Source organism: Saimiri boliviensis, chromosome 9 (genome assembly GCF_048565385.1).
Source record: "Saimiri boliviensis isolate mSaiBol1 chromosome 9, mSaiBol1.pri, whole genome shotgun sequence".
Taxonomy (NCBI): domain Eukaryota; kingdom Metazoa; phylum Chordata; class Mammalia; order Primates; family Cebidae; genus Saimiri; species Saimiri boliviensis.
The window spans coordinates 80,718,113-80,739,528 of NC_133457.1; the positions used below are offsets into that span (position 1 = coordinate 80,718,113).

A 21,416-nucleotide genomic window follows, 5' to 3' on the forward strand; every position below is an offset into this window, starting at 1 on the left:
TATGTCAGTGGGGTCTGCTGAGGAGGAGAAAGCCAGAGAGGAAGACCAACCAGCCTGGCAGCCAGGAGCAGGGTTTCCCCAGCTCAAGTGACATACTTACCAGCCTTACATGCTCACTGCAGCTGCAGAGCACCCGCCCTTTCGTTTGTAATGATTTTCTGTAAATACGCTCACTTTTGTTTTCTTATGGAAATGTCTTTTTCAAGGAAACTCATAAGAAGCCTGGCACAATTGAAAAGTTATTGCGAAAAATGCGTACAGAACCAGAGTGATGAAAAATTTAAAAATGTACCTCCCCATACACCCCATATCATCTCATTTGCCACTTCGGGAAGTGAGTGAATCAGAGAATGGCTGGGACTCAGGCTCATGCCTCCTTACAAAGCTGCCCATCTGTGTCTTTTCTCATTCTTGTTTCTGCTTTCCTGCTGATGGCCCTATGATTTACATGCAGGAGAATCGGGCTGAATTACTGTGCTTGAGAAGAGCATTTCCCTTATGTGCAAGTTAAGTTCCCATACAGCAGCATGGCCTGTGCAAAGGCCCTGAGGTAGCAGGGAATATGTGCCTTCAGGGAGTGCAGCAGGAGTGAAGACACCTAGCGGGAGAGGCCTGCAGACACTCTGGTGTGGGCAGGTTAAAAATGTAGGTCTTTTTCTATGAGCAGCATGAAGCTACCCTTAAGGAGGGTTGCCTCCAAAATCAAATCGTTAGATTTGAATTCTAAAAGATCTCACCAGTCATGCAGAGAAGCGATTGGAGAGGGCAGATGTGGGGTGGACAGTTGGGCAGTGCTCTCGTAGGGTCCACAGGAGACCTAATGGTCTAGAGTCAAAATGGTGCTGATGGCAAAGGATGGAAGGATAAAGTTCTAAGAAATGTTTAGAAGGCAAAAGGAGCAAGACTTAGCACTTGCTTGATTTCAGGGATAGGAAGAGGATGGGGGTCAGGGATGACCTCAGCATCTCTGGCTGGCATCGCTTGGTAGGTGGTGGTAGAATGCTTTGAAATGGAAAGCACCAGAGCTGGGACTGGAGGGAATATGTTGAGTATGGTTTTAGACATACTGAATTGGAGGTTCCTTGGTGACATGGAAAGAAAGATGAGTCCAAGTTGGGTACATGGGTCTGGGGCTCAGAAGAAAGGTGGGAAGTGAAGATAGGAATTGGATATTCATTGGCCTGTAATTTAGGTGTGATTGTAAAGGCCGATGTGGTCTACCTGCCTCTTTTTGTCACTGTGACCTTTCATATGTGACCTGATATGCAACTCCAGTCAGCCTACAAAAGGCTGGATTGATTATTCTCCCTCTGAAAAAAAACAAAATATACTGTTGTGTTATTACACTAACAATGACTGAGATGCAGTAAGATTTTTTCCTCTTCCATCTCCTTGTCTTTGAAAGTGTTTCTATAAAAGGGGACACTTTTTATAACCAATTAAGAAATGACCATCTGCCCCTCACTTTACGTAGACAAGCTGCCTATAACAAGATCTGAGAGCCCAAGCTGCACGTTTAAGTAAAGTACATTTATTATATCTAAGTTGTGTTCATGCAGCTAGATCAGGCGTCCCCAAACTACGACCCGCGGGCCGCATGCGGCCCCCTGAGGACATTTATCCAGCCCCCCGCCGCACTTCAGGAAGGGGCACCTCTTTCATTGGTGGTCAGTGAGAGGAGCACAGTATGTGGCGGCCCTCCAGTGGTCTGAGGGACAGTGAACTGGCCCCCCGTGTAAAAAGTTTGGGGACGCCTGAGCTAGATTAATGTTTTCATTTCTAGATAAATTTTACATGCTAATCACTTTTTGTTAATTTAATTTTTAAATTATTTGGAAAAAAATTGTAGTGACTTTTTCTTCTTAATGCTTATTCATTTTGGTTTTCCTGGTTAATAGATTACTGTCCTAGATGAGACATGGACTGTATTCAGGCGTTACAGTCGTTTTCGAGAAATGCATAAAACATTGAAGTTAAAGTATACAGAGGTAAGTTATGAAATTATTTTTTCCAATTAAGAGCATTCATTTTAAAAAGTAAATGAGCTTATTGTATTAGTAATGTTATCTCTCTCCATTTCTCTCTCTCTTTCAGATACTATGTTATTAGTGTCACCAAGTCTTATTTCAATTACTCCTTTATCAAAGATAACTTTAATTTTTGTTCTTTGTTGCATTTCTGTTCTACACAATTTAAACCTTTTCTGAACACAAGATTTTGAAAGTGATAGTACAGTAACAGCAAGTGAACTCTATCCTTCTCATAAATGTTCTGGTTACTTTTAAATAAATATTTTAATTAATTTATTACTTCTCAATTATGAGACCTATTAAAATTAAAATAACTTTTCTTCATATAGATTTATACTTTTTTTTTTTTAAGAAAAAGACTAAATTCATGCTTAGTCTTCTACTTAATGAGAAGTCAAGTCATGACAGTTATTTTGCCACTGAGCATAGAGGGAAGGGTAGATACAAAATGCGGAATTATCTAGAGACAAGACAGCACTTCATGCATCAGATCAAATATCCAGAGGGTATTAATATGTTAGTCATTTTTTTCCTTTTTGAACAAACACTCATCAAGTAATTTTAAGAAAAGTATTCCTAGAATGAATGTGTGTGTTCCAAATGATGATGATGATAATGAGGATGATGATTTTACTTCAATTAAAGGAAGCATTATTTAGGTATAACTTTTTGGGAATTTTGGGTTGAACTGGCTGCAAATCAATCAACAGTCATTGTCTAATTAGCCTGCTTTCACCAAATACTCATTTTCAGCACTATTTTTATGGTTTTTTTTAAAATAACATTCTAAAAAATAATTTAGTTAGAAATTTGGTTCCCTAATTTGGTTCACATTAAATAATGTTCACTTAACATTCTCATGGCTTGCACTCTTTTTAACATATGATATAAAATACAAAGAGAAATAACTTTTTTTTTTTTTTAATAAAATAGTTCCCCGATGTATAGAAGAATCTTGAGCTCAGGTAGAATTAAGCTGTGTTCATTTGTTTGCATTGCTGTAAAGAATTACCTGAGACTGAGTAATTTATGAAGAAAAGAATACAGTTCTATAGGCTGTTCATGGAGCATAGCGCTGGCATCCACTTCTGGTGAGGGCCTCAGGAAGCTTCCAGTCATGGCAGAAGATGAAGGGGAGCCAGTGTGTCACATGGGGAGAAAGGGAGCAAGGGAGAAAGGAGGAGGTCCTAGACTCTTTTTCATAATCAGATCTCAGGGTACTCATTACCATGGATACCACCAAGCCATTTGTGAGGAATCTGTCCCCAAAATCCAACACCTCCTACTCGACCCCACCTCCAACATTGGGGATCATATTTCAACCTGAGATTTGGTGGGGACACACATCCAAACAGTATCTTAAGCTGTCTCTGAAATTCTGCTATTAAGCTGTCACACACTAGCCTTTTATTAAAAATTTAGGAAACTTCAAGTTGGAATTTGTTCCCAAGAGGCTTCATTCCAGGAGTAACTGTAATAACATTAAAATCAAGTTATTAAGTTTGTTTCTGCAGTTTAACTTTCATGTCTCAAATCCATATTGACAATTAAAGGAAGTATTGTGTACATATGAAATGTACAAAGCAGCTTGTTTTTAAAGTGAGCTTTGTAGCTCATTAACCACTAGGTTATAAGTTACTATGTCAGTATTTTAATAATGGACGGATTTTGCATATTTAATTAAAGTCACTGAATTCCCAAAGCAATACATGTAAAAAGCAATTTCTGTGAAATAAAAGGGCTCACACTTTATATATACACACACATCATTCATTCCAGTATGTATTTATTTTATATTGATTCTTTGATTAGTTTAACCCAATCTGTGTAGGCACATTTTTCTAGATTCCAGTAAAACTGTGGTGCACAAAGACAAAAATTTTCTTCTTCTGTATATCTTAAATATGCAGAAGGTGCACACTGACAGCAAACAAGGAGAAAACTAGCACTTTAAGAGTAAGCATGCAGTGTTGTAGTTACCATTTTAAGTGAGTTACATGCCTTATATGAAAAATATAAATAAAGAATGGTGGGGCAGAAGGTGTTGGGCACACTTTAGTACAAGGTCATTTCAGGGTTGGGCTTTCTGACAAGGTGGCATTCTAGTTGAGATATTAGCTGAGAGATATTTAAAAGAGTTTTCCAAGCACCAGTACAGAACTCTATCTGTGTTTTAAAAGAAAACTCCAGAATGAATATAACAGAAACAATCTTTAAAGATATAATAGAAGAAAACATACTCAAAGTTAAGAATGATGTGAACCTGTGAGTCCAAAGAAGTCACCTGGTACTGGGCAAAATGAATGAACAGAGATTATTGCATATGTAAGAGTATTTTCAAGAGGAAAAAGGGTGTATTACAAACATGTTTTAAAAAATTAACCTTCAAATGAAGAAAATCAAGTTAGTGTCATTCATTAATTCACTCATCTGTGTTGAGAAACTCTGCATGGTGAATACAGTGTGAACAAGACAGGTGCATTCCCTCTTCTAATGAATTAGAGAGATTAAACAGTAAACAAATAAATAAGGCAATTTCAGCTTGCATAAAGTGAATAAAACCAGGTATTGTGATAGTGCAGCATGAGAGCTGGGAAGTGGGCTACTTTAGGTGGGGCAGGCCAGATACGCCTTTCTGAAAGAGTGGGATTTGTGCTGAGAATGTTGAGAAAGAGCCAGCCATGAAAATCTGGAGGTGGGCGCATTGTAACTCTCACTAAGAGCAAGTGCAAAAGCCCTGCAGTGGGACCAAGTTTGGTGTGTTCTGAAAACAAAAAGACTTGGAAAATGGATGAGGATGGTAGAGGAATGTGGGCAAAGAGATAGGAAGAGACTTTATCATGTGGAGCCTTGAATTGGAAGCCACTGGACAGTGTGAAGCCTGGTAGCAAAGTGGTCTTATTTGTATTCTTAAAAGATCATTTTAGTGGTCTTACCAAGTATGGATGGTTGGGGTGCCAGAGAGCTCAAATCCAGCATTCTTTTTCAGACATGAATTAGAGGATACTTTTAAATACCCAATTGGAACTATCAAGAGAGATGAAGGATATAAGCCTGCAGTTTAAGGGAGAAAGATATTATGAAATTTCTCTTAGAAATACAAGTTATTGTTTGGATCAGGAATAATTTAAGACTTTTTTTTTAAATTTCTTATACACTAATTAGATAAAGTCCTTTTATTTCTCCTTCAATTTCTAGCTACGTTTCAGACTTCAGACCATTTCTATTCATAGATGACTTCTGCTCACAGAAACCCCTTTTCCTGAAGACAGGCTTAGGATCTCGGTGATAGCTAAGAATGGAAATTGCTTTTCCATGTTGTGTTTAATTTTGTGGCTTATAATTACTCTCTCATAAGGCCAAAAAAAAAAAAAAGTCGTATGTAAAAGAGAACCCACAAGCACATGTATGCATGTATTTGAAGGAAACCAGACTATGGGAGTGGTGATTTGAAAGCTTGCGGTAAGCTCCTAGAGCAAGCACCACATGTTGAAAGGAACAGACCTGGAGGTTTGCCATTGTTTGTGTCCATAGCCATAACCCCGACACTTAGCAGGGGGCTGACCGTGGTCAGGTCCCATGCTGTTTATCTCATGTGGTTCTCTGACATCACTGGAAATGTGGGAGCCGCTACCTTCTTCGTTTTACAGATGCAGATGCTGAAGAGCGGGAGATGTAAATAATTTGCCTCATGTCAAACAATTGATGAGTAGAAGCCAGTCCCAGGCCATTGAACTCTACTTTCTGTTTCTAAACCAAAAAAGGGAAAAAAGAATCATTTCTAAAAACACAACAGCCTGTCATTCTAGATATAAATAACTCTTATTTCTACTCACAACAGCATTGTTGATTTAACATTTTCAAGGTAAATAAAGCTTAAAATTAAGTAGAATATGAGCTTCTTTCCTGTAAAGCTCTTTTTCTCTTAAGCAGCTCAGCGTCATGTAGTCTTACTTGCTGAGTGTTTGTTTGGACTTGAAATCAATGTTTATTAGGTATTTGTCAATTATTATTGCTCTCATTAGTGCTTATATTATTACCATCTCTGTAAATAATGCTAATCTGCTACCTCCACATGGACTATTTGGCCTGACAGCATCAGAGAAATCACTTGATTTGCTAAAGACCTAACTCTTTCAGGAAAGCCAAAGGGTTGATGCAAAAGAATCCTGAAAATTTCCTCTCATGGATGACTATTTCACAGCTAAGTGGGAACATATTTTATTTACTTCACTCCTTCACCGGATTGGGCTCCTTATTTCCGTGGAAGTAGAAGACTATCCTGGCTCTCTTAATTGCAAGGGTAACAAAATGTTTGATGATAGTATATTTTTAAATGACACATATTAAATTTACCTAACCATACAAGACTCCAAAATTTTAATCAAGCTAAGAAGTATTAAAACGCACACTGGAATTCAAAATACACAGAATTTGTAATATGCTTGCCAAGGTAGACTCTTCTGTCAACTTAAAACTTTAGTTTTAGTTACAGCCTATAGTCTTTTGGAACTTTGTCTAAAATGATACTCTGCTCATTCACATTTCATCTGGAGTTTGGCTATGGTCTCTTGGGGGTATGCCATTTAAACAGTTTGAAGTGACAGGTCTCTTGATGGAGGTTTGTTTTCTTTCAGTAATCTTTGTCCTCCAATAATAAATTACATGTTCATTATAAAAGATTGACATTATTCAATAATATATACATGGAATGTGAAAGTTCTTAATCTAACCCTCAGTGGCAACGATTTGCAACACTCACCAGGAATTCCTCCTGGGTCCAGCAATGCATTCAGACTCACAACTCCCATAAGCCCATGCTCAGTATCAGGTTCCCTGGGAAGGACACAGGACAAGAAACAGTCCTTGCCAGCAGAGCAGAGGCTTGGAGAAGTCCCCCTGAGCAGTCTCTTGAGCAGTCCGCTCAGCTGTCTGAGAGCTGTTTCTTGCCTCACTTCTCTGGGTGATAGCGAACGTACACAGAGTGAGCCCTACCTGGGCATATGTGAGAACGACTCTGGCCTAGAATTCGATACCAGAAGGGAACCAGTGTTTCTTGGAACAACTCCATAGGCAGAATTTCCAGAGTCCCAGCAGCCTGCTGAGTTACCAGTCGGCTCACTCAGAGAAGTCTGAGGCTGTGGCTTCCCACCGGATAGCTGTCATTCCCCCTGTCCAGATGCAACTTAATGGGGCCGGGAGTTGGGGTGTCTGTCATTTTTACTATGAGCATGAGCAGTGTTGCTTAGTAACAAACTTGGCATGTCACTTTATCAGGTTTCCAGAATCCTGTTGATGGGTATTTAGGTAGTTTCCCAATTATTGCTGTTGTGACAACTGGTCTGTGAACATTCTTGAACGTATCTTATGTATCTTCTGGTTCATGTGTAAGACTTCCTCTGTGAAGAAATTTGATAATAGCTTAAATGTTCTTAAAGACTTTCATATATGAAAAATCAAGATCAGTAAAGAATACACTGAAGTTAGGCAGACTGAGAGCCCTGAAAGCTATCACCCTAGTGAGCAGGTTTAAGAATTCCTTAAGCATCATTCAACTAAGCCTTCTAATCTCCCTGTCACTCATATTCATTTGGTTAATTATTTACTATAAAGTCTCCTTAAGGAGAATGATGTGCTGGTCAAATGAAGACCCCTCAGGAATACTTTATATACACTTGGGTGATGAGCCCATTAAAGCAGTAAGGAGTTGTTGATTATTAGATATAAGATATGTCTCTGAATAAAATAGAAGCAACTCAAGGTTATTACAAACAGAACTTATGAACCAAGAAGACAAAAAGACACTGGGTTCCATAAGATTCTGGCAAGTTGGGGTTGAGAGCAGGGGAAAAGCAAAAACCAAAGAAAAATGTAGTCCTTTTTTTAATTGTGTGATGACAGATTTTTATGAATAAAAAACCTAAATTTTTTGTGCTTTGTAATACTGAAGAAGAGCGGATTTGCTGCACATGATCTTCAGTCGTATGCAAATGTTATGCCTATTCTGTTTTCAGATTGACTGTATGAGTAGGCTGAGTTCTTCACTGGAGGTGCTGCATTATTCAGGTTTTTTAAATTGTTTTATTTTTATTTATTCATTTTATTTAATCTTAGCAGTTTCCTCTGGATTCTAAATGGATTTCCCCTTTTGTTTTGAATTAATTTGTCCTCTTCATTTATTGATACGTATTATGCAAGATAATAGCTCCTTTTGGCATTCATTTTCTGTTCCCTTTCATTGACCTTGCATGGAATCTTAATAAAATTTAACCTATGTTTTCCAATTCACATCTTTAAAATGATAATGCCACAGCTAGTTTGTAAAAGATTGTGAGAGCCTCAGATACAATGTGTTATTGAAAGCAAGAACGAAGTATTATGCAGCATCTGCCAGAGAGCAGATCTTTGAAATTTTATCATGCAAATAATTTCTGTAGTGCTTTTTCTGTATGAAAACTATGTATTTTTGACTCTATTAAAATCAGTGTCAGGCTTTTAAATATCAATCAAGTTACATTCTCAGAAACAAAGCCCCATGGAGTGTTCTCTTTTTGTTTCTACGAGGAGGAGATAGAGTTACTGTTTCTGTCTGAACACGTGAACACCATGAAGCTTACCATATGGATCCAGATCACAATGCAAGAGTCCATCAAGACAGAAACGTAACTCATCAAGCTGAAGAGAGAAAAAATTTTAAAACCACATCTCTTTTTCATCCATTAGCATGAATAGTGAAGAACTAGTATCCCCCTCGCTTTTTGGATGACTGGTCTGGTATTTTAGTCGAGTTGTATGACATGGGTCTAGAAGGTTAGCGGTCACTGGGAGAGCTGCTGCTTCCAGGAGATTAAGAGATGCCAACTCCTGTCTGATTTTTTTTTTTGAAAGACTTTATTTTCATACATTTAACAAGAAGTCCTCCTTTTCAAATGCTGAGCCTAATAAGCATGGCTATGGACTGAATGTTTGTGTTCCTCCTAAATTGTGTTGAAATTTAACCTACAATTAGTTGGTATTAAGAGATAGGGCCTTTGGGAGGTGACTAGGTCATGAGATCCTCATAAATGGGATTAGTGCCTGAGGGAGCTTGCCCCCACCCCTTGCCGTGTGAGGACATAGAAGGTGCCATCTGTGGATAACAGGACCTCAGGAGATACTGAATCTGCTTGCTCCTTGAACTTGGACTTTACAGCGTCCAGAACTGTGAGCAATAAATTTCTGTTGTTCATAAATTATACAGTTTAAGGTATTTTGTTATAGCAGCCCAAACAGACTAAGGCACCTTACCTCTCAAGGACATAAATCTCACAGTGAAATAGATGAAGCATTGGAATCAATCATCAAGGGTCTTTTTATGATATTCTTGGCTAAGTGATTCTGGAACCAGTTTATGTGTCGTGCTTAGAGACAAGAGAATGAATTTTGAAAATGGGACATTTCGTATATCAAAATGTACAGTCAAAACAAGTGCTAATGGATGCCTGTGCATCAGGAGAGTAGAAGCTACATGGAACAGTTCATGTTGCCTGTCTTCATCGTAACTAATTTATCACAGTGAGTCGTTAGAGTCCCCAAGTTTCTAACACAATCAGCCTCAATCAGCCACATCCCTAGGGGGCTCCCTTCTCCCCACAAAGCTGAGAGAAAAATATTTTGAGAACCTTCCAGTAAAAATGGAAAATGGCTGCGTTAGAGCAATTGTTCTCTCACATCTGGCATTCTCTGGGTGCCCAGTAAATGCCAGTGGGAGGGAAAAAAGTGATTAGGCAACAGGTTATTTAATTTGTAGATGGACTTTCAGTTTGTGCTGATGAACCATTTCTCATGTTTTTATTTTCTGAGCAGCACCAAAGAAAGAAATGAAAAGAATCTGGCTACTGGCCTTGTATTTGTCTTGGACAGCTATTTTACCATCCACTGTTGAAATGCATTATAACAGTTTTATTACTAGAATTTCAAGCTTAATATAAAAATTGCAAATCTACTCACCACCCAAATTATAATGCTACCAACCGTAGCCACAGGGAGCACCCAGTAAGCCTTGGATAAATTCAGTTGCTTCATCAGGCCCTCAACCTCCTTGAATTTTTAAATAGCAAACAGCTACGCAGACAAAAATAGAATACTGCCAGCTTCTTGACCTTGTACATTGTCAGAGGCCCAGGTATTTCACTGTGTGGTTTGTATCACACCATTCTCTTCACCCGGTAGATAAATAGCATTTAAATCACTGCTTTCAAGGATGAGGGGAGGTGCAATGAGCATCCAAATTACCTGGGAATCTTTTCCAAAATATGCAGACTCAGGCCCCAAACTAGGAATTTCTTATTCAGTAAATCTGACTTGGGGCTCAGGAGTGTGTAATTGGGAGAAAATCCTCTATAGGATGTTCTCTGGACCAGTGATTAAGACACTGCCTGTCTTGTCTTTTGCATCTATTTTGGGAGCAATATTTGATTTTTTTTAATTTAATAGATTTTTGGGGAACAGGTGGCATCTGGTTACATGAATAAGTTCTTTAGTGGTTAGTGGTGATTCTGAGGTTTTGGTGCACCCATCACTTGAGCAGTATACACTGTACCCAGTGTGTATTCTGTTATCCCTCATCCCCCTCCCACCCTTTCCCCTGAGTCCTCAAAGTTCATTGTATCATGCGTCCTCATAGCTTAGCTCCTACTTATGAGTGAGAACATACGATGTTTGGTTTTCTTTTCCTGAGTGACTTCACTTAGGATAATGGTCTCTGATTCCATCCAGGTTGCTGCAAATGCCATTATTTTGTTCCTTTTTATGGCTGCTTTGTATTCCATGGTGTGTATGTGTGTATGTACATATATGTGTGTGTATGTACATATATGTATATACACATATACATACGCATAAAATGTTACGTGTGTGTGTGTGTATATATATAGAGAGATATACAAACACATGTATAACAATACATAAAGAAAATGTTATATATGTGTGTATGTGTATATATATACATACTTACTCCTGTAAGAATGGCCATAATGAAAAATGATTGATGGGCATTTGGGCTGATTGTATATTTTTGCAGTTGTGAATTGTGCTGCTATAAACATATGTGCAAGTGTCTTTTTCGTATAATGACTTCTTTTCTTCTGGGTAGATACCCAGTAGTAGACTTGCTGGGTCAAATGGTAGATCTACTTTTAGTTCTTTAAAGAATCTCCGTACTATTTTCCATAATGGTTGTACTCGTTTACACTCCCACCAGCAAGTTTAACAGTGTTTCCTGTTCACCACATCCATGCCAACATCTATTACTTTTTTTATTTTTTAATTATGGCCATTCTTACAGGAGTAAGGTGATATCGCATTGTGGGTTTGATTTGCATTTAACTGATAATTAGTGATGTTGAGCATTTTTTAATATGTTTGTTGGCCATTTGTATATCTTCTTTTGAGAATTGTCTATTTGTGTCCTTAGCCCACTTTTTGATGGGATTGTTTGGGTTTTTGTTTATTGCTGATTTGTTTGAGTTTCTTGTAGATTCTGGATATTAGTTCTTTTTCAGATACATAGTTTGCAAATATTTTCTTCCACTCTCTGGGTTGTTTGTTTGCTGATTATTTCTTTTGCTCTGCAGAAGCTTTTTAGTTTAATTGAGTCCCATCTATTTATCTTAGTTTATTGTTACATTTGCTTTTGGGTCCTTGGTCATGAAGGCTTTGTCTAAGCCAATATCTAGAAGGGTTTTTCTGATGTTATCTTCTAGAATTTTTATGGTTTCAGGTTTTCTATTTAAGCCTTTGATCCGTCTTGAGTTGATTTTTGTGTAGGGTGAGAGATGAGCATCCAGTTTCATTCCTCTACATGTGGCTTGCCAATTATTCCAGCACCATTTGTGGAGTAGGGTGTGCTTTCCTTACGTTATGTTTTTGTTTGTTTTGTCAAAGATCAGTTGGCTTTTAGTATTTGGGTTTATTTCTGGGTTCTCTATGCTATTGTGTTGGTCTTTGTGCCTATTTTTATACCAGTAACATACTGTTTTGGTGACTGTAGCCTTGTAGTATAGTTTGAAGTCGGGTACTGTGGTGCTTCCAGATTTGTTCTATTTTACTTAGTCTTGCTTTGGCTATGTGGGCTCTTTTTTGGTTCCATATGAATTTTAGGATTTTTTTTCTAGTTCTGTGAAAAATGGTGGTGGTATTTTGATGGGAATTGCATTGAATTTGTAGATTGCTTTTGTCAGTATGGCCATTTTCACAATGTTGATTCTACCCATTTATGAGCATGGAATGTGTTTCCATTTGTTTGTGGCATCTACAATTTTTTTGAGCCGTGTTTGCAGTTTTCCTTGTAGAGGTCTTTCACCTCCTAGATATATTTCTAAGTTTGGTTTGTTTTTTGGGTTTGTTGTTTGTTTGTTTGTTGCAGCTGTTGTAAAAGGGGTTGAGTTCTTGATTTGACTGTCAGCTTGGTTGCTGTTGGTGTATAGCAGGACTAGTGATTTGTGTACATTGACTTTGTACCCTGAAACTTTACTGAATTCATTTATCAGATATAGGAGATTTTTGGATGAGTCTTCAGGTTTTTCTAGGTATACAGTTGCATCATCGTCAACAGTGACAGTTTGACTTTCTGTTTCCGATTTGGATGCGCTCTCTTTCTTTCCCTTGCCTGACTGCTCTGGCTGGGACTTCTAGTACTATGTTGAATAGAAATGGTGAAAGTGAGCATCCCCGTTGTCTTGTTCCAGTTCTCAGGCAGAATGCTTTCAACTTTTTCCTGTTCAGTATATTGTTGGCTATGGGTTTATCATAGATGGCTTTTATTACCTTATGATATATCCCTTCTGTGCCGATTTTCCTGAGGTTTTTAATCATAAAGCGGTACTGGATTTTGTCAAATGCTTTTTCTGCATCACTTGAGATGATCATGGGATTTTTGTTTTTAATCCTGTTTATCTGGTGTGTCACATTTATGGACTTGGGTATGTTAAACCATCTCTACATCCCTAGTATGAAACCCACTTGATCATGGTGGATTATCTTTTTGATATGCTGTTGGATTTGGTTAGCTAGCATTTTGCTGAGGACTTTTGCATCTATGTTCATGAGAGATATTGGCCCGTAGTTTTCTTTTATTTTGTTACGTTTTTCCTGGTTTTGGTGTTAGTGTGATACTGGTTTTAAAGAATGCTTTAGGGTGGATTCCCTCTTTATCTTTTGGAATAGTTTGAATAGGATGGGTACCATTTCTTTTCTGAATGTCTGATAGAATTCAGCTGCAGGTTGATTGTTCATTAGTGTAAAGCACCAGATCTATAAGATGATTTCCAGTGACAAATATTCTTGTCAAAATTAATGACAAACTCATTCAAACATAGATAGTAAAGAAGAAATGTTAATTGTCTCTTTGATCACCAAAGATGTAGACTTGTATTACTCTTCCCGCTGCAGCAGAGAAACTTCCATAGCAATGAGCTTGGAACTGTTTGCACATTGTGAAATGCCAGCACCCGGATGGGCCTTAACGATTTGATAATCCAGTTTTTCCTTTTAGAAATGAGGAATCAAATACCTGTAGAGAGTTTTGTTAAGGTCACACCAAGACTTAGGGCATGGGGCAAGGTTCGTGTCTCCTGATTCCTGGTCCTGTGCTCTTTGTCTAAACCTCCATCTCCATGGCCATGTTCACTTAAAAGGGGAAATTCACAGAATGTTCCAGATGAGACCAAAGATAAGAAAGCCTATGCCTGTAAAAATCTGTTACATAGCAAGTCTCCATGGATGATAACAATGACAGGTTCCTGTCACGTGTGTCTCTGACAATTTGAATCATAATCATAGTAAGAGATAGAAAATACACTTCAGTTAGTTCATCCGCATACTTATTCTTAAAAAGGAGATATTTAATATTCACAGATCTAAAGTATTTCTCACTTTCAAAATTTTTGTGGCACACAGGAATGTCCTCAAATCTATGTTACTTGCCCATGCCTGAATGAAAGTGTTGCTGGGCTTTGGGGAAAGTGAGACTTCATGTGGAAAAGTTACAAACTTTATGCCAAATGTAACTGGAAGTTGGTGCAGTGCTAACTACATTTCCAAATTTGATTTTATACCTAGGATGACTCTAAGGTTTAGCACTTGAGTGACAACAGGACAACAGCTTCTATCAGTGATGTATTCTAATTTCAATCACTGGCTGCTTCATATTGGTCACCAACAAGGAACTCTGTCTCGTTCCTTTAGTCAGCTACTATTTCAAGAGGGTCTAGTGTGTTGCAAACTCTGGGCTAGGTTCAGAGCAGGTGTTCATAAATATTGTGTGGCACGGGCTTAAGTTGCCCTATCAGGGGTCTAAAGGTAGCTCATTACTCCCTTCATAATCCAGCTAGGTTGTCCTGAAGAGTTGCTGCTTTATGCCTCTAACAAATCAAACTTGGAAGAGAGTTGCTTATTTGTTTGTGAGTATATTTCTCAGTGACAGCTGTTCTTATAAGGCCTTGGGAGCTACTAATTTTGAGTAGTCAGAAATGCTTCCATCTAGTCAGACGTGAGAATTATGGGAGCCTTTTGATGAGTTTTCATTATTTGCATTTCTCAAAAGCTGAAATGGCTTAAATTTACAGCCACAAGCCTTCAGGGTATGGATGTTTCAAAAGCTGCTAGTTACCATATAGGTGCATCTACTTGCAAAAAAACAGGTTATAGCAGATTTGACCAATTAGAGTGCTATATTGATTTTTTTCTTTCAATCTTTAAAAACTGGGTACAAATTGGGTAGCCAAATATCACAGGAGTAAAGAAAATGGCTCGTAAATGAAGAATGACAACAAAGTACACTTTTATCAGGTGTTAACCGAAGTCAAATATTTTCGTTTTATTAATAAAGACTCCACAACTTTATTAGTTCTCAATTTTCTTTCAGTGATTTATAACCCAATTTTAGCTGCTCAATTGTTAAAAATCATAAAAGCTAGGCAAGTCTTTTTATTACCCGTTTTAATTTCTTTTCTATATTTCAGGGCTGCCATTATTTATAACCAAAGTAATAGCGATGCCATTTATCAAAATGGCTTATGCTGTCTGTCGCCTCCACGACCACCTGCACTTAATACAGGGTCTGGCTTAACTAAAATGTGAACTTTGCCAGGAGAAAAGGCTTTCAATAAAAGGAGACTTTTCCATTACATTTAATTTGTCTTCTTGATGGCAGCAGACTGGCTGACCTATCTTATCATAATGTAATAAACATTGAAGTCAGGATTTGAGCCTGATGACTCTTAGAAGAAAATTGGGCCGTGTCAGTTCACTGGGAATCAGAAACAGAAAAATCAACCTATAGATGAAAATTTCACTCTGAGATCATTAAGAAATATTACAGTATCAGCAAAGAATGCTGACTGTATTTCTAATATGTCTACGATGCATACATATACATATAGCTAGCTAGTTTGCTAGAGGGATGATACTCAATGCTTTCATAATTCCCAACTCTGGGATTCACAAATAATTATAAAGTAATTTATAATATAATATGGCTTATAATGTTTAAGCAAATACTAATTGTCTTAGCGGTTCTGAAAATTCTTCAAATTTTTCAACCAAAAATTTAGAGGCTTACTGGTTGAACATCCAAAATAAAGCTAATTACTTGGGTTTTTAGACTTCACAAACACTGAAAAAGGGAAAGAAAAATTTAATTGGAAGTTAGTAGGCCTCAAATTATTTATTTCATTTTCTAATGGCTTTTATTTCAGTCTTTTGTCTTTAGAATATATTTTACTTACTGAATTGCAAAACAAGCTTACCGTTATGCTTTTCTTAGGCCTAAGAAATACGCTATTTTAATCCTCATTTGTTTGTTTCCTGTGTGTTACTCTGCATAACCAAATTTTATAATGAGACAAAGGAGAGCATCGGGCCGTTGTTAAACTCTCCTTCAGCATTCTCTAGGCCTATCATATCTGTCACAAATATCCAGTTTTTTTTACCTCAGTCATCATTTTTAGCTTTAATACACAGTTTTCCCATAAGAGCTCAAATATCTTTGCATCGTTTCCCACTCCTGCTGTAAGGATAATAGCTCTAACAGGAAAAGATGCCGTTATAAGGGTTTTCTCATGAATACTGTATTTCTGTTTGTGTCTGTTCTTTTTCTGTTCTATAACCTCTCAAAAGTAGTATGTCTCATTATTATATCGGGCTCCATTTTCCTTCTGCACATCTGAGCCTCACTTCAAATGAGAATACTGTGAAGATTTTATAAGAAGTAAGATACCTTCCTCAAAAGCAGTATAGCCAAGAAATAGGTAAAGTTATCTCCATGGTATCTAAAGTGTTACTTCTAACACTGCCTACAGAGATTTTAATCATCAGCACCTGCGTTATAGAATTTCAGAACTGAAATGAAACTTAAACATCTCGGTTCAATTCCTTCACGTTCACAATGATGAAACGAGGAACTAGAGAAGTTTTTATACATTGCCCAAGATTATACAACCAGCTATTTGCTGAGCTGAGACTTGAAATCCAATTGCCCCAAATCTTAGGTTATTAAAAGAAAAAGACATATGGTGTTAACTCTTGCATTAAATTTGTAAAAAGAATAATCACTTTTTACTGTTTCTGTAAAAATGATGCATGTCCATTTATAAAAGTTTTACATAATATGAGGAAATATAAGAAAAAAAGCAACAGATTACCCCAGAATGATTCCATAAATACAATTAATGTTACCATTTAATGAACGTTAAGTGTCAAATGAATGGGCACAGATAAAAGGATGGAGATGTCGACTGACAAAAAGGAAATTAAAATCATAGAAAAATAGGGAAAAAGTGAAATAACTTTAAGACATTGTGCTTATTCTAGATATGCTATTTTTAAGTACAAACATTAAATTTAATTTTACTTGAATTGAACAAAATTGAAATTGAAAACTGAAGAAATTGTTGAACTTTAAATTAGATTTCTTCACCACATGATATACTGTCTCTAAAATATATGTGACTTTAAGACTGTTTTAAAAATTGAAACATTAGGGTCACTAGTTTCAAATGATGTGTTTCCATTTTATAAGTTGGACTCCTCTAACAGAGATAAAATTAACTTTATTTTCTCCCACCTTCCAATTTTTTTTAAGTTATATTCTTTACATTGTACTATCTTGTGGTTAGATATTTTTGGTCATCCAGTATGTTTTTGAAAGATGCACCTGATGTATTTTATCCACATTCTTGTCTGCTTGAGAATACATATTTGTGGCCTGTACTCTTGAAAAGCCCTTTGGTTAGATATACATTTTTTGGATCACATTTATTTTATTACATTTTGTTTTGTGTTATTTTCTCAGTTCTGTGTGTTACATCCTAATCTGTTTTTAATTGTATTTGTTCTGCGCTTGTTTCTTCTACTGGGCCTTTCATTCCAATTATGTTTTTGTTTCTTCCATTTCTTTGTTAAGTCCTGGTGGCTCACACTGTGTGTGCGTGTGTGTGTGTGTGTGTGTGTGTGTGTGTGTGTGTAAGAAAGGAGCGTTTGGAGGCATTGTTTTTTTTTTAGGTTTTTTATTTTTATTTTTTTTCAGTTTAGAATAGCTTTAGACTGTGTTTTTGCCTTTTAACTTACCTTGTAATATTTTGTTGAAAGCTAGACCTGATATATTGGGTAAAAGGAATTGAGGTAGATTGATTTTTAGTTTGAGGTTTTATATTTATCTGGCTAAGATATAGGCTGGGTTTATTGGTTGATGTAGATGTGGTGTCCGAGGCTAGAATTGCCTCTAGTGCCCTTGTATTTATCTGCCCTTGTTGTCTTTGGGCTTTCCTGGAGTCTTTTAAAATAGGATCTGAGGCATGCAGTTCTTTTAGCTGTAATCCCTGTTCTACAGCAGCCCTATGATGTGACAGTGAGGTATGGTAGGAGAAAGCCTTCTATGATCCTAGGGGGTAGTTTTCAGTCTTTTCCTCAGCCTGTGGTGAGTGTTTCACTTAGTCCTGGTTAGTTAGGTTCTGATAAAACACCTTCTCCTGAGAGCAAGCCTTATGAAGGAGAACAGAGAGCTCTAGGAGTATTTAAAAGTGATTACATTTTCTTACTCCCACTTGATGCCCCAACATGACAGTGAGAACGCATCATTTGAAAACTAGAACCCAACTTCACAGTGAGAACCTGGTGGGACTCCTGGAGGGAAAACTCTCAAAAGTGTGGAGACCTCCCTCAAGACTGGCCCCACTCAGAGATTTTAATACTCACACTAGTCTATATTTGAGCCTCCAGCAATTCTGGAATTACTGTTTATCCTGTTTCTACCAATACTGGCTCCAGCAGCAGGCTTCAGTGCCAGGATGAGTTATGATTCTCTGTGTCCACCTGTCTGTCTCTGCAATCTGAGGGCAGTAGTTTGCCCTGTGATCTCACTTCTTCACTGGATCTAAGAAGAGTTGTTGATCTTCTTTTTTTTTTTTCAACTTTTTTCTTGTCATGAGGACGGGAGTGACTTTTCAGCTCCTCGCATGTAAGATCGGAAAGCGGAAGTCCTATTTGAGAATACTTTTAGATTTATAGAAGAAAACTGAAATAGTCCAGAGTTCTCACATATCATACTCAGTTTCCCATAGTATTACCATCTTCCATTAGCACAGGACATTTGTCATAACTAGTGAACCAATACTGGTACATTATTATTAACTAATGTCTATACTTTATTGACATTTTCTTAGTTTTTACCTAATGGCCTTTTTCTGTTCCAGGATCCCACCCAAGACAGCCTATTTTATTTAGTCACTATGTCTCCTTAGGCCCCTCTTCACTGTGTCAGTTTCTTATACTTGCCTGGTTTTCCATGACCCCGATACTCTTGAGTAAGCGTTATTCATTTTTGGGAGGGAGACCACAAAGGTAAAAATGCCATTTTTATCATATCATATCAAGGATGTACACTGTCAGTATGACTCACCACTGTTGATACTTGATCACCTGGCTGAAGTTTCTCCACTGTAAAGTTACTTGTTTTCCTTCCTTTCCATGCTATATTATTTGGAAGGAAGTCACTATGCATAGCACACATTTCAGGAGTGGGGAGATAATGGGCTGCTTTATTGAGGGTGAAACATCTACATAAATTATTTGGAATTATTCTGAAATGATAATTGAGTTATCCATTTATTTATTCTCATTCTATTTTGGGTTATCCACCAATACTTTATTTTTCAAAGTGAATCTGAGTCCCCCATTTATTTATTTATTCATTTTTTCTATTTGGGGTTATCCACCAATACTTCTTCTTTTTAATTTTTTTTTTTTTCAAATTGTCTCAGCCTCAGCCATTGGGAGCGCTTTCACTTGATGCCTGTGTTCCTTTGAGACACCACTTCTTGTGTTTTTGTTTTTGAGCATGTCCGTGCTTTCTGGCACCACAGGCTACTTCAGGCTTATCATGTATATTCCCTGGAATCATCCGTTTCTCCAAGAGCTGGCTCACTTTTCTTCCTCTTTTTTAGGCTTATTTTCTCTTATTTCAACCTGTGTATCATTTACTTCTTCGGGCTCTATTTAGAGATGGATTTTCTGGTTCCCACGTGACTATTAACAATTCTCTGAATTCCTCCCCGGGTAGCTTTGGCTGATCCAACTTACGGTGTATCCTCTGGATCTGCCTTTGCCTGTGTTTCATTCAGTGTCACCTCACCTCACCCTTTGTACACGTAGTTTCAGTTTTGGTTCCCTCTAATTATTTCTCATGTTTAAGGGAAGTGGAAGTGGACTAATTGTTGTGGAATACACTAGTGCTTTGTGGGAGCAAGGAGGGGCAGATGCTGGGGAGAAGGAGGGCGGCTATGGTATGCGCAGACCACTTAGAATTGTCCTGAAACTGTTTCACCAACTTTTTCCTTCACTTTGAGACACATCTTCCCTTGTTTTCTGGTTCAATGGGGGCTGTGGAGTTGCTGTCTGTGGACAATAAAGCCAAACACTTGCTCTCTGACCTTTGCCGCCTCTGTTGCTGGAGACAGGGGCTTCCCTGGCCCCCTCCTCTTACAGCCTCTGCTCACCTTCCTCCTTGAGTGGAATTGCATCCTGATCTTTTTCTCGTTCCCATATTTAGTCTCTTTAATCCCAGCATGGGTGGAATGCAGGTGAGGGTGAGGGTGGCTCTGGGCTGCCTTGCCTCCCGTCATCTCTGCTCTCCATGGTGGTCCCCTGGATGCTGCTGCCTGACCAACAGTTTGAGTTGCTGTGGTTTCCCAGTTCAGGGACAGGGTTCGTGGTGGTAGTAGTGCTTTTGAAGAAGGTGAGAGGAGCGCATCAAGTCTTTGCTCCACCATCTTTAACCAAAATGGTTTCATCAGTTTTTATGGTTGGCAGAAAGGTTATTTTTGGTGCAGTCACACTTTTCAATATGAGACTCTCTCCAGAAACATTATAAGGGGAAATGATGGTGCTTCTTCTTTATGAAATCTAACAAAAAGAAAGAAATTCTTTTTCCTCCATTACTGAATCCCAAGTATCTTGAAAATTTTTATGTAATTCAGAAATACTTACCTGAGACTTTTTAGAATGTAGTTGTTGTGAGGAATATATAGAACTTCAGGAACTCCACTTTTCTTGAAATATAGGGCACTGTATTTCCTTTGTCAGAGTCTACAGCGGAAACCGAAGAGGAGTCTCTCCACCTACAGATTGTCATTCACTGTTCCTGATGGTACTTCTCACAAAAAATCAAAACTGGAATATCTGTCCTATTAGAAAAATGAGGCAATGAAAATGAAAAGTGTGTAAGTGCTTGAGAGGGAATGAAAATGTTTAGTTAATATTTCTGATTTCATTTTAAACGTTTTACTTAACATGAAAAGCCAAATAGAAGATGTCGGTCTCTGTGGGACAGGGGTAGAGAGCTCAGGGACAATTCAGAACTGCTTCCTTTCTGAACCTCTCTTGTATTCTTAATTTGTCAGAAGTGTTACATTTCAGAAAACAGCACTTTCAGCAAAATGGAAAAGGTGTTTTGGGTTTGGGTTTGTTTTCTTTCGTCTTCCAGGCACAATTATTTGTCCTGACCAGTGACTCTTTTGACCTCAGTAAATTGTTCACTTTTTAAAACAGTTTAGGCAGTTTAAATCATTTACACTTCAGAAATGAAACCTACAGAGAATTGCGCTTGTTGATCTACTTTGAAATAAATGATGCAGTTGCTTTACATTTGTGAAGAGAAAAAAGTCCAGGCCTGTTCTGTACTCTGGGCATCTAACCCGTGGTAAGGGGTTTTGCTATATTTTTATTTTAGGAATGAAGTGGTAATTCCTGCCCCTGTTCGCCATCTTCATCCCAGTCACTCAGCAGGTCAGCATCAGGGCCCTCATTTTTCAGGGGCTCCTTTATTTGCACTGAGGAAGCCAATCCAAGTAA

General features: G+C 37.8%; 1 protein-coding gene across 3 annotated transcripts in view; it reads left to right on the plus strand.

The window, feature by feature from the left end:
- Window positions 1–21,416, plus strand: part of KIF16B (kinesin family member 16B) — a 314,783-nt gene that overhangs the window by 246,357 nt on the left and 47,010 nt on the right. For all 3 annotated transcript variants that reach the window (XM_039479728.2, XM_074406214.1, XM_074406215.1), the window contains one exon: window positions 1,899–1,988. In XM_039479728.2, the coding sequence (XP_039335662.1) occupies window positions 1,899–1,988 (90 nt within the window). The remainder of the gene's footprint in view (window positions 1–1,898; window positions 1,989–21,416) is intronic.